The sequence below is a fragment of the Vanessa cardui genome, chromosome 20 (assembly GCF_905220365.1).
Source record: "Vanessa cardui chromosome 20, ilVanCard2.1, whole genome shotgun sequence".
In the NCBI taxonomy this organism is placed as follows: Eukaryota; Metazoa; Arthropoda; class Insecta; order Lepidoptera; family Nymphalidae; genus Vanessa; species Vanessa cardui.
The window spans coordinates 8,003,937-8,018,083 of NC_061142.1; the positions used below are offsets into that span (position 1 = coordinate 8,003,937).

The 14,147-nt window shown below is 32.8% G+C and overlaps 1 protein-coding gene across 1 annotated transcript in view; it reads left to right on the forward strand.

Moving 5' to 3' along the window:
• The first annotated feature begins 8,520 nt into the window (after positions 1-8,520).
• The window catches only part of LOC124538218 (hypoxia-inducible factor 1-alpha-like), a 92,077-nt gene continuing 86,450 nt past the window's right edge, over positions 8,521-14,147 (forward strand). Inside the window, exon 1 of the mRNA XM_047115200.1 lies at positions 8,521-8,799. Within this exon, the coding sequence (XP_046971156.1) occupies positions 8,753-8,799 (47 nt within the window). The 5' untranslated portion in view covers positions 8,521-8,752. The remainder of the gene's footprint in view (positions 8,800-14,147) is intronic.

A 14,147-nucleotide genomic window follows, 5' to 3' on the forward strand; every position in this document is an offset into this window, starting at 1 on the left:
TCGAGCGTTTATACAAAGCCGTGAATAGTAACAAAACTGTAGGCGCTCGTGTGCAAAACTTCCGCGCGACAATTAATGTTAATGGTTTTGCCTTACAGCACGTTTATTTATCTCTGTCGGGGTAAAGTCTTAGGATAAATGCACACTGAAAATTAGGCAGCTCTCCCTAAAGATCGGTTACGTGATTTACTGTTAAAGTCATTTAGATTAATCAGCTTCCTATGACGATAGTCAATTAACTTACGATTACGTTAGCAACAAGTTGAATTTTATTGCAAAAAGAAAGAAAAAAACTTCAAACGGAATCAAATATATCTTCAGTAATAGACTGTAAACATTCTACTGCTTCAAAACCCTTATATTCCTATAAGGAAAAAGTTAGGGGCTTCTTCCAATATGGAAGAGCACTCCGGCTTAATAGACATACACGAGGTACTATTTCATCCGACCTGTGAAAAATTTCTTAAATACAAACACAGGTTTAACATATAAAAACTAGTATTGGTTGCTTGGACTTGAGATTGATACATTGTCTTAGTCTTTCATCTTTGCGTTTATTAATATTCTTAACGTTAAGATTATACGTTACTTTATTTAATGGAAATTAAAGACTTGAATACTAAACTAATACAGACTGTGTTCTATCAATCTACTTAAGTAATGAAAAACTGACTTCGGTTCGAAATTTTGCCTAATATAGAAATACTTTTAATCTAAAAGTTAAGTATTTTTTTTATCATAGCAAATTGGAAAGTGAGTGAATCAGTTTCATATCGGGCACAATGAACATCTTCATCAGATCACGTAGTCTGAGTACGGTTTAAGGAATAAGCCACATACAATTAACAACAACAACAACAACCCGTAAATTTCCCACTGCTGGGCTAAGGCTTTCTTTCCCTTTGAGGAGAAGGTTTGGAACCTATTCCACCACGCTGTTCCAGTGCGGGTTCTTGGAATTCGCATGTGGCAAAATTTCTATGAAATTAGATACATGCAGGTTTCCTCATGATATTTTCCTTGACCATTGAGCACGAGATGAATTATAAACACAAATCAAGCATAGGCAAGCACCACGGAATATTCATATTCCGTGGTGCTTGCCTGGATTTGAAGCGGCAATCATCGGTTAAGACTACGACTAACGGTACGGGTTTTAACCACAGGGCAATCTTGGTTCACATACCATCAGGTGGCCCCTTTTGCTATCTCACATGCAGCTATAAATTAAGAGAAGTATAGTTCATTCGTTGAATGTGCTGTCGAGCTAATTGATGCCGAGAGCGTGCTGCGGGTTGTACGCATTTCTGTTTCTGCCCTAGACCTTATCTATATGTAAATGTAAGGTTCATTTAAAATTTATGGCTATAGTAAAATCAGCATAACGATCCATCTGTCGTGTTTCTTTCTAACTTGTTATGTCAAAAATGTAAAGATATTTAACGACATAGGAATGTATAGTACGACACAACTTACATGTAGCATCGGCAAAATACGTAAAACCAATCAATTCTGAATAAAGTACGCTACGTCAAATTATCAATATATATTTCTTATGTGAATATGATCTTTACATAAACGTAATAACTTGAAATATTATATGAACTTATATAATATATAATATATTCGTCAATTTCACACGTCGATTTACTTTCTCGACTAACGTGAGAATCTATAGCGACAAATAGCGTCGAATGGCGCGATAGGGAGATTTCTATTGGTTGTGTATATTGGCAGTGGCCGGTTTTAGGAATTTTGCCGATGCTACATCTAAGTTGTGTCGTACTATATTTACTTCTTCCATCGCATATTAATAAGTCTATATAGACTTATTAATATAATAATATAATATATATAGGTATATACCTATCCTACTTTACACCGACCAAGTTATATTATAATTGAGTCTGCAAAGAGACTACCCGAGTAACTTATCATAAATTAATCTGCGAAACTAAATCTGAACATTCAAGTAATTTGTGCTCATTGTACACTTGGCCAATTTTCATTTTAACTTTACGGAATAATTTTGATACTCAGTTATTCGACGGTCTGAATCAATACTTTTAAAGATAGAAATATATTCAACTCGTGCATCACGATAGCATCGTTAGTTAATTGATTTTTTTTGTGTTGCCAGTATATTCAACTGACTGTGTAACCATAATTAAATTACCGTCTACTTAAAGTTTACGGCAGTTTAACATCGACCTAATTGCCTGTTTGACAAGTCTACTGCCACATATTTTAAAGATATCTATCGAGAGATTTATTATCTCCGCTAGACGTATTACGGGTGCTCACGATTCTAGTGGAATGCGATAGATAGTACCGAATCTGTAATTTGTTGTGCTTGCTTTTCAATTATCGAATAAAATTTGTGTTCGATAAAATCTTACATGTATTTATGTCATGTTCAAACGAATTAAAAATAACATTTATTTTTATATTTAAAAATATAATTTAAATCCAAATCTTGTGATAATAGCTTTAGGACGGATATAAACCATAACATCAAAAATATTAGATATATCAGAGCTAAATATCGAAACGAAACGAGAAGATAAAATCGACTTTTTAAGATTAATCTTAAGTGAGTAATGTACTGATAACTCCAGTCTTGTAACGCATTCCTTAGTTTATCATTTTGCGCTAAATTTTAAAAGTAGTGAATGGTTATTTAAATTGAAAGTTACCAGCCAGCGATTAGCGTAAGAACAATCATCATAAATTGAGGAATTAGCAAAAGGCGCCGCGGCGCCGCGTTGCTCGTTTAGCGTTTATTTATATCTTCAGGTACTTGCTCGGCTTATTTAACTTTAATTTATAGCCAAAAAATTAACTAAGTTATTTAAATGTTTTATTTATTAATTTAGATTTATATTTCTCTTGTCATATTCTGGTCGTATTAACATTCACACCATTCCACTTGTGAGTTATGTACTATAGTTTGTGAATCGTCGTTGGTTGGTTTCCCGTGACCCTTAACTCCCTGTGCGAAATCATTTAGAAGGTTAACATAAATAGGTGAAACGTGGGTCACATCGGATATTAAAATTTTCATGAACAAAACCGCGACTCATTCAAACAAACAAAATTGTAATTGTATTTCACACTCACCAAGAAATAAAAATAAAAAACTCACAAGAAATAATAAAACACAAGAAAAATATATGGAAGTGAAGGTATTAATTGTTTATGTTACACACAGCAAATAAAGAATTCTATAGTAGTCCGCACTTACTAAGGTTTTTTTTTAATTGAAACTAGCGATTCGACCCGGCTTCGTTCGGGTGCAATGCTGATACTAAATATACTACAGATTTTTCCTTGCTTCTTTACTATATTGTCAATATATTATACACAAAAGTCTTCCTCTCGAAATACTATAAAGTAATATACATATATAGATATATAAAAAACCGCATCATTATACTATGTTTTGATTATGATTATGATGATTTGCCCCAATGATGTAACCTATTTATTAAAAGTCTTAACTTTCTTATGATCACCTGAAAATACAATTATTGTACAATAACATATTTTTATATTAAACAATCATTACATCGCCATGCGCCACCAACCTTTGGAATTAAGATGTTATGTTCCTTGTGCATGTTTCATTGGCACAACAGTTTAATTATATCAGATTTAGTAATAGCTCTAAGAATACGGTCTGGACACAGACCATTGAACAAGTTGGCCGTAAACTTTAAGAAGACGGATTCCCCTAATTGTGGGGAATGTAATAAAATTGAAGACGTGTATCATATTATTATGGAATGTGTCCGGAATGAACCTTTACGTCAGGAAATATTTATAACTTATAGTGTAATTAGAGAAGTCGGGGGACTAAACTGCTTTCTGGCATGTCCTTTGTCTGCGGGTGCCAGGGCGCTTTATAAACTTGTAAGACTGGGTTTGAGGTTAAGATGATCCAGATCATCATGTCTCAAGCCCAGTTTTCTGGTTAAGGAAGACTTATGGAGTGCCTTAGTCATTTGTGTGACCAAACTCCTTAAATAAAGAAAAAAAAAAACACCCATCAGACTGAAACACAACATTACTGATTACTATTGTTACTGACAGTAGAATATCTGACGTAGGTAGTGGGTGGTACCTACTAAGACTAGCTGGCTCAGAGCCCTACCACCAAGTAAACAAAGTAAAGAAAATTAAAACAACACTAAGTATAGCTGTATCGCGATAGAATATCCGATGAGTAAAGTGACAAGTCTGGGTAGATTTCTTTGCAGACTTGCAATACCACTTCCACTACAAATACAGTGTATCTCATAAACTGTATCAATGTTCAACAATCCTTCGAAATAAACATTTCAAGTATTCAAACTTTTTACAGAAATTTAAATCGAAACCTAATGGTCTCGCTCGTTAACTTCATAACAGCGCAGTAACATGTCCTTAAGTGAACGTTTGTATACTGGAAAGGACCATTCAATTATTTGGAACAAAGACGATATATGTAATAAAAATTGGTATTGGTATTTAAATTGCTTTTTTTTTCTTTTAATAGGATTTGTTGCCTCTACGTGCCCTTATTGCAGATTATATCGATTCATCATAGATCTGATTAAGATTACTTACTACAAACGGTCTTGCAGAATAGTGTACTTGTGAAATCGCTGTTCTTAGTACTGCCACTGTTGTGGACGAAATATTTCTCCGATATACATTTTTTTGAGTCGAGATGGCCCAGTGGTTAGAACGCGTGCATCTTAACCGATGATTGCCTGGGTTTGAACCCGCACCGCTGATTTATGTGCTTAATTGGTCTTTATAATCCATCTCGTGCTCAGCGGTGAAGGAAAACATCGTGAGGAAACCTGCATGTGACAAATTTCATAGAAATTCTGCCACATGTGTATTCCACCAACCCGCATTGGAACAGCGTCGTGGAATATGTTCCAAACCTTCTCCTCAAAGGGAGAGGAGGCCTTTATCCCAGCAGTGGGAATTTACAGGCTGTTGTTGTTGTTGTATACATTTTTTTCAACGATCACAAACATGCTCAATGGGATTAAGATCCGAGCTGCGTCATGACCAATTGATATGGTAGGTATTCCATCCTATTCGCAATATTGTCGAACTTGTGTAGCAGCGTGAGGTTTGGCATTGTCTTGTATTACGGTAAAATTTTCGCCTATTAATCCCATATGTGGTGCCACCATTTAACCGTCTCTTCTATTGTTTTGTGCGAACCATGTCGATGAACACAAATTACGTTCGCCCAATTAACAATTCAATGTATGATGTCATACACGAACCGGCTCCAGATGCAAATTTGATCATCTCTCTCCCCAAATCCACGATGAACCTTTCTGAGACCGTCTGCACCGTCTAAACATGTCCTACGCTTCTCACATGAGCAATATGGAGGCCCATTACTCTTCAGTCTGAATAAGAAGTTCACGCGCGGGCTTGTTTGTGAGTCTGGTCAAAAAAGGGGAAGTTGCCTAGTTGCGGGTAAGCCGCCTTCTTATTGTTCTTGCCTTCACGTTTATTCCGTACACTTCAAATAGCTCTGTTTTGATGAGAGTATGTTATTTCGTAGGGAAGTTGAAACAATAAATCGGCCTTCACGACGTTTGGTTTTTCGAGTTCTGCCAGCACCGAGCCTCCTTTTCTTAGAACTCACAACCTTCAGTATACTCTAGACATCGCAGACTAATTTCAATTTCTAGCAATTGTTCGCTTTCAATTTCAATGCGAGCTTTGAACTATCCATATTTATGGTTACGAAACTTTTATGACTTTTTATTTTCAAAGAACTGATAATAACCAATCGGAAAAATAAAATTTAAATCGCAAATGAAAAACATTGCAAACGGATAAATTTCAAACTCTAATGAAACACGAATTTAAGACTGCATAATTATTTTTCATTTAATTATAATTTTATCTGCAGTTCTATTTTTAAACTTTGTATTATTTTAATATATGTATATTATGATTAATGGATGGTCTCGTCATCTTATTTGATTAAATCTAATATAGAAGTTTGGATACTTCCAAAATAACTCTTCATTTCATTTTGGAATTAAGCATAAATTCCACGGTCAACCACAACTAAAACAATAAGACGAATATTATTTATAATTAGTGTTTCTTCAATCCGTAACATTTTTGTGTTGAGCCGAATTAAATTACTATATTTTCACGGTCTTATGTTTTATAACAAGTTAAGTAATAAATAAAAGTAATGGCCTGTAATGGACTAAACTGCCAGCCAAAATGGTTCATTTATAATTAAATTGTTTTGGAACATGAAAAGTCAGGATGATAATTAGCCACTTTAATAAGGCTCAAAAAATTTTTATAAGTAGGTACTCTTACATAATCGTCGGTAATCATAGTCTTCGCTTGGAAGGTCTAACCTAACCTAAATATTTAAGTACCTGTAAAGCCGGATTTAGGGGAAGACATTCGAGGCTCTACCCGGCACATTATTTTTTTTAAATATAAAATTATCGATTATTAAATAATTTACATAAACATAAGCTTCACATGAAATGCAATACAAGACAAATTACTTAATCTACATTTTTCAAAAATTATGCTAGTTGAAAACTGTTGGGTGAAACTATTTCTTTAAAAATCTAATCATAATATTAATGGCAGGTGGCTAATATAAAAAAAGAAACACGAATTTTGATACAGCTGCTCTACTTATATAGAATGATTTATTTTGTTTTACGAGGAGGAACGGCATTTACGCCTCCCGCCCGGCCGGGTTCCGGGACGGGTATTTGGGACTCAACCGGGGCCATAGCTGGGCCAGCCCGTGCCAGGACTGAAGGCCCTGTCCTACCCACTAAAACCATCCTCGAGTTTCCATCATGCCGCCGAGTGGTGATGCAACGGAATCGCCCAGGGCATGCAACCGCGACCCCACCAGCGGCAGCAGGCGTAAGGCGACTGAATGACAAGCGTGGAAAGCGCGCCTAGTGCGAGCCTTCCCCCGAGTCCGCCACTGGAGGCTAGGCGTCAACAAAGCTGACGCCCTGCGGCGGAAAAGATGGTAGGCTCCGCCGCTGGCCGCCGGTGAAAAACACCTGAGAGGCCCGAGTAGCAAGCCTTCCCACTCCCTCCTAACCAACGAGGGCACTGACATGGTCCGCCCTGATGTCAACCAGGCACGTACCAGGAGCAGCTCCGCAGCATCCCTCACGTCGGTCTTAGCCGTTGCCGACGAGCAAGCTCAAGCCGGCCCCGTTGCCCAGGGTGCACCACGAGGAGGTGACTGACATGCACCCCTACTTATATACAAGTATATCTCAACTGAGATCAACATAAAAACAAAAAACAATAATAGACATTTGGTACCTATCTATCGTTAAAATCCGGACACGAGAAAGCACAACGTTAAGAAAGAAATATAATGATCTTGATATGAAAATTCATAACGTTAGGATGAAAGAAACTTATTAATATGTATTAATGAGGCACACCTGGTTTGAAGATACCTCATATATTAAATCAAGTTAAAAATTCAACCCAAATTAAGCACCTTTATCACAAAGCAAGATCATTCATCTGATCGTGACGAGCTCTTAAATAAGTAATTAATGACACTTCGGCAGGCATCAAATCGTACCGCGCCTAAAATTACTTAATAATTTATCTGCATCAATAACCTAACTCATTAATAATAATTTCATCAGAAATGTTGATGATGTTCAGAACTGTCTACAATGAGTTTCATTAATTAAATAAGGTTCTGATGTCTGACAAAACATGTGGCACAATTTCTATGAAATTAGACAGATGCAGGTTTCCTCACGATGTTTTCCTTCACCGCCGAGCACGAGAAGAATTATAAACACAAATTAAGCACATATATATATAGTGGTGCTTGCCTGGGTTTGAACCCGCAATCATCGGTTAAGATGCACGCGTTCTAACCACTGGGCCATCTCAGCTCTCAAGCTTGCTTTATAGATACCAAGAATAAAAAAAACGCAAAAAAAGGCGCTGAACTGGGTAGTTTTTGTCTATTTTAACATGGAATTCATAAGTGTCATCTAGTGGTCCTTTTCCCATTTTCTTCATCATTAATAATAAAATGTGTAAGATTGGAATATGAGACACCATTGTTACGATGCTAGAGACATCTAGTGAAAAAGTTGAACATACTTCGCATTTTGCATCGCCCTCTATTACAGATTTGACTAAATAGAATATTGTCAATAGAGGGCACTCACACGTCGTACTTTTCCTTTGTTTGGAATCCTAAGCTATGATTGGCGAACAATACATAGATAGATGTAATCCCTCAGAAATTTAACGGGAAATTTGATAGTATTAACTATTATGAATATTTTGTGAATGTTGCCGTCATAATATATTTTTTAAACATTACGTTTAAGATTATTTTATTATATAATATTGAACTTATCATTAATTTATAAAAATAAATAAAGATTGTTTTTACACCAGTAACAACAGATTATTTTAGTTACTTTGTTCATTATTGCTACTGGTAACACAATAGTATTTGCTCGATCGTAATTCGTAAGTTTCTGCTGCTACTACTGTGCAAGTTCACGACAACAAAGTATAATTGTTTGTGTAGTGCATTATAAAATGACCTATATTGTGATCTGTGAAACAATATTGTGATTTAATCATAAACAAATCTGAAAAGAAAATCGTGAAAAGCGATATGATACTCTCCTTGGCAGTGTTCTAAGATTGTGCTCATATCGTGAAGTTTCATAATAGTGTCACTATGATAAAATCCGAAATGGCTCCAAAACCCGCAAATCAGAAAAGAAGGTATGTATCATAATATTTTGATTATTTGCTGTTGATGTATTCTATCCTACAACATTCTCAGGATTATACTTATCACCTAACCTTAGATTCAGATTTTCCTGGTACGGACCTGCCAAGTGTCCCTGTTTTAACTTTCTCTTTATTATTCAATATAATTCACTGAAGTTATGCATTATTATTCTAATATTTTGCTCCTGACCTTTAAATCATTGCTTATATTAATAATCTTTAAAATTATAATAGATCTTTATAGTGATTAAACTGTTTGTTAGAGACGAATATGTATACGTAACCAATAAAGATAAAAGTTTGCCAGGGGAACAAAATTAAAGAATACTTCTCTGTAAGAAAACATTTCCAAAAAAAAAAAAAAGATTTTGATGGGTAACTCAGATAATGCAACTGTATATCAAAATAAGCTCTTCATTCTTTACTCATAACTTTTTACTGAAATATTTGATATAGCGTATAGTTATTGTATATTATTCAATAAGTCATAAATATATCTGATGTAGTTACTTCTATAATTACATCAGTTTTGATAATCAATAATTAACAATTTATCTTTTTAAACAGGTATTATAGTATAAATATTATAGTACCTAGAAATACACAATATATATAAAATGCAGTATTGCAGTTTAATTGTGATTAATCAAATGATTAATTAATCTAATATTTAGCACTCAAAGCTTTAGACCTTGGTACGCTAAAATAAAACACTTGTCTTTGGTTTCAAAGCAGAGTGGTATATAGATGGCAGTGTTGCTATGCGAGTCTACAGAATCTGTGTGTCCAGTTTTGTCAGTTGGCCATACCATCAAACTGAAGGAAAAAGTAGGCACTAAGAAGTATTAATAAGGTCACTTATGTGTGTGTGGGATAAAATTTCCTGAACATTTGGCTAAATTCTATAAAGAATGGCAACCCAAAATGAAACCGGTCTGAAAGACATTTATATATAAAAGCATTTATTTGTCTATGGTTTTAGAATAAAACTTAGAAAGTTGTGACTTCTTGGTTATTGGTTTATAAATATAACACTTACATGATGAATAAATCAACTCAAGAGCGTTTGTATACTGGATTCTTTCATATTTAGTTTTTATCATTTCCAAAACTGAAATAAGATTTATGGTAACACAATATGAAATTAAATACCGATATTATGTTATATATATTTATACATAAAGTTAATATACTACAAGTAACCTATTCTTGGAATCATCTCAAAATTTCCTGTTATTCAGTAAGAAGAGGATGTCAACAAGATAGATTCTATTTATTATATATAATCAAAAACGAAGTACACACAATCAAGCTACATTTAAAACAAAATCATATCAACATAAGGCCTGAAACAAGTACAAATTTAATTTATGGTTACAGACAGAGAGAACATAGAGTATTCAAACTGATAGTTTTATGAGCTGTTATAGTTTTAATATACAAAGCAAAAATTTCTAAAAGAAATCTTTAAGAAAAATCCTTCATGAAATTCAAGAATATATTACAACAATATCATAAAAATGACTTTGATTAACTATGTATTTGGCCAAGCATAATTTTAGAAATCACGTAAAAATTTTGAGTAGGCTGGTAAATGGTATGAGTTTGTATGAGTATGGTACATATGATGGTTGTGGTCACCACGGCCCATTAACATTGAATGTGTAAGAGATATTACATGTTCTTTACATCGCCAACTTACCACCAACCTAGGGACCTAATATTTTATGTCCTATATTCATGTTATAACTAGACATGTTTATTTTAATTATTTTAATGAAAAATAATAAACAATAACTATGTAAATATATAAATATAGCCGTTGTTATTATTGCTTCCTACATAAATTCAAACTGAGTAATGATCATTTCTTAAGATATATTTTTCCAAGAATACTAGCAGTTTGTGATAACTTTTTCCTGTTATGTGTTTATTGTTCAAATGATCTTATTATAATATAATTAAAATTCGGAAGTATGAATATAACATTGATGCAACTTATTGACAATTCACTTGATACTTGAATATTTGGTATTTAAAAGATTAGATAAGTGCGATATATTTACGGACCTTTGATGACGTTTCTATATTTTAATTAATTGACTGTTGGACTCTTTTAATGATAATTTAAATACAAGTTAAATAAATCGAAAAACAATGGAACCTTTGCTCTAATGAATGTACGTAAATATGTATAGATAAAAACTTATCTTGAAAATTTATTTTTGTCTTTCACTTTGACTCAACCCATTAAGCCAAAAATTATCTAATTAAAGTAGCTTAATCTATATATCTATTCTAATTATATAAATGTGTGTAAAAGTTGTTTGTATGTAAGGGTGTTTTATGGCATTTATGAATTGTAATTTTCTTCACTAGCACAAAGCTTTATTATTCCTGGATTGATATCCAGGAATATATTTTTTATATTTATTTAATTAGGGTATATTTTATATTTAAATCAGATCATTTTCCGATCAGAAAATTTATACATAATTATAAAATTAATTTGACTTAACTCTATAGATTTACCCATAACTTTGAGCAGCTTCTGCTGCAACTAGATGATGCATAATATGTTCATACATATCCTTAACTCCACGTAATTCCCACATAGCAGTGCATTTTTAAATTCAATAATGAATTTTTATAATCTCTACAAATATCGCTGATACATTTCGATTATATTTATTATCGCAATAAAGTAATTACGTTAAAAACAATTTTAATCGACGATTTTGTAATAACCGCATAAATATTGATCATTCGTTTTTCTTTTTTAATTATGTAATTATAGTATATAAAATATATATCGAGATTAATGTAACGAAAATTGAGACATTCAATTTATTATTATTAGATATCATAATATATTCTTCCACCCAATAGTAATACTTAGTATTTTTGTATTCCATTTTGAATCGTAAGTGAGTTCGTAACTACAGACTCAAGGGACATAATATCTTCGTTCCCAACTTTAGTAGCGCAAAAACGTTATGAGAAACAGTTAACATTTCTTATAGCGTCAATATCTTTGGGAGATGTTAATGGCCTTACCAACCACCAACAGGAGGCCCTTTTCTCGCCCTCCCTATATCTTTTTTTTAAATAGTTATTTAATATTAATTATAATTCACATTGTCTAGTATAAGATAAATGTTGGTACATTAAATTTAGTTTAGCTTTGGTCAAAAGGAGCTTAGTTATAAACGATAAGTATTATAGATGTTTCGGTAATTAGTCTTTAATCAGTCATCTAACTCCCTATATCTTACAATAAAATATTGTACCTACTAATATTGTATACAATATACGTTTAATTTATATTATGAGATAAAGATTATTATATTTTAAGTTTAATTATATTATGGCGGATATTGTTGTAGTTAAATGCATCATCAATTTAACTAATAATGTGCGGGGATTTACAAATACCGTAATTAAGCCGTAATTGGTTTTCATCCTGAATTTGTTCATTAATGCAAATATTAGTTGGATACTGAGAAATCACGGACTCTATCATCATATGATTTGTTGTTTACGTAAATTTTTTATCTGTTATTTTGCTTACGTCAAAATACTTCGCTCAAAACTTTGTTGCCGTGAAACTTTTTTCATTATTATTATGTAATAAATTTCATCTAAGTTATTTAGAAGTTTGGAAACGGAATATATAGTAACCATGTTGTTAATATTTATATATATTTATTACTATACATATAAAAATAGTTAAAAATAAAACATTTTAAAAATTCTCCTAAATAGGTAGAAAGACTTGACCAGTTATTGTACAGACCACAATGTATTGTCGGGTACTATCAAGTGCTATTACATCTTAAGTTTCAAAGTTAACGCATTGACGGTGTAGTGTAATAATATATATTTAAAATTTTTATTCGACGAAGGCAAATTAAGCCATCTGTTCCTGTTCTGTACCTTCCCACATAGATGACACTGGCACTGCTTCTCTAAATAGTATAAACTTCTGACGTCGCCAACCACAGGACTTACATGGAATGTCACTTGGGCCCGTTCAATTTCCCATACATTTGTCTATTTATAAATACGAAAAGTTGCTGCCCTTATTCTAATTCCTCTCATCCACATATCGTAATCCAGTGAACCCATTTTGTCAACATGAATGTCACAATCTGTCTGCTGTCTGAAAATAACATGTAACGGTGTGACAAAACGTCCTAAATGTTTACACTAGTAAACATAAGTTCAACACCTAATCCTCAAATTGTTGGATATTGACTTTTCTTAGAACTTTTTACAAGCACAAAAAATGTCTGTTTAGATCTTTCAATTTTATCCTTATAATGTAGTGCGATTTGCGAAAAGTATAATAGAGTTAATGCATTGAATTGCAAAAGGTAATTTACCTTATAAAATAAACATCGGCGCTACGTTTCTGGTGTAAATATTGACCTATGTGAAAGTTTTCTATAAAAAATAAATATTTTATTGATTCCATCGTATTTGATTCTGAGTTATTAGCTGGAAATTTACAGAAGTAGTAATTATTATTCACACTTGTTTTGAAGGTGTTTTAAACATAGTACCATAAACACACGTAAATGGAATTACTTAAACCATCCTATACAGCATTTTCTCTAATATAATTTGAATCATAATTCAATTCCACAGCCAAAACACTAATTCATGGCTAGTTATATTTAACTAGAAGAGGCCATTCACACTGAATAAAAAAATGTTGCTAACACAAAAAAATCCTGCTTTGTACATCGCGTTCGCATAAAAGTAAATAACACTTACAGCTCATTGTTATGTAATTGTCAGTTTACTAGCCAATGCTAATTTGGGTCAATGGAAATAGCTTCAGGGAGCACTCGAATAGCCAATAGTTCTAGTAAGTTCATTTGGACTGGAATTTTCCTTATAATAAACTTGTGCGCTGTGAATACTTGATTGAGTACTTCTGGTTCCATCTTGGGTTATTAACTTGTCAAATGATTCATTATTTACGATATAGGTAATTTTTTTTTATATCTCATTATATCTTATTATATCCTCTTATGGTAGGTATTTTAAACGTCAATTATTATATACTTAAGACTGAAGGACTAAGTCGTGAAAACCCATCCAAGTCCAGGAAACTCACCACTATCCCTTATCAATTCATCTCAAACTTTCTCAACTTGGCTAAGATTGTAAGCCCAAAGGATTAAAGCCCATTTATCGTCCATAGTAGTTTTAGCATGTCTTATAACTTTTTTTCATTTGTTTTATTATAGAGAAAAGTTTACCTGTTTTTAAAATAAAGATTAATGAAAAAATTAAAATAATTTAATAAATGAATAAATTGTTATCTTCAA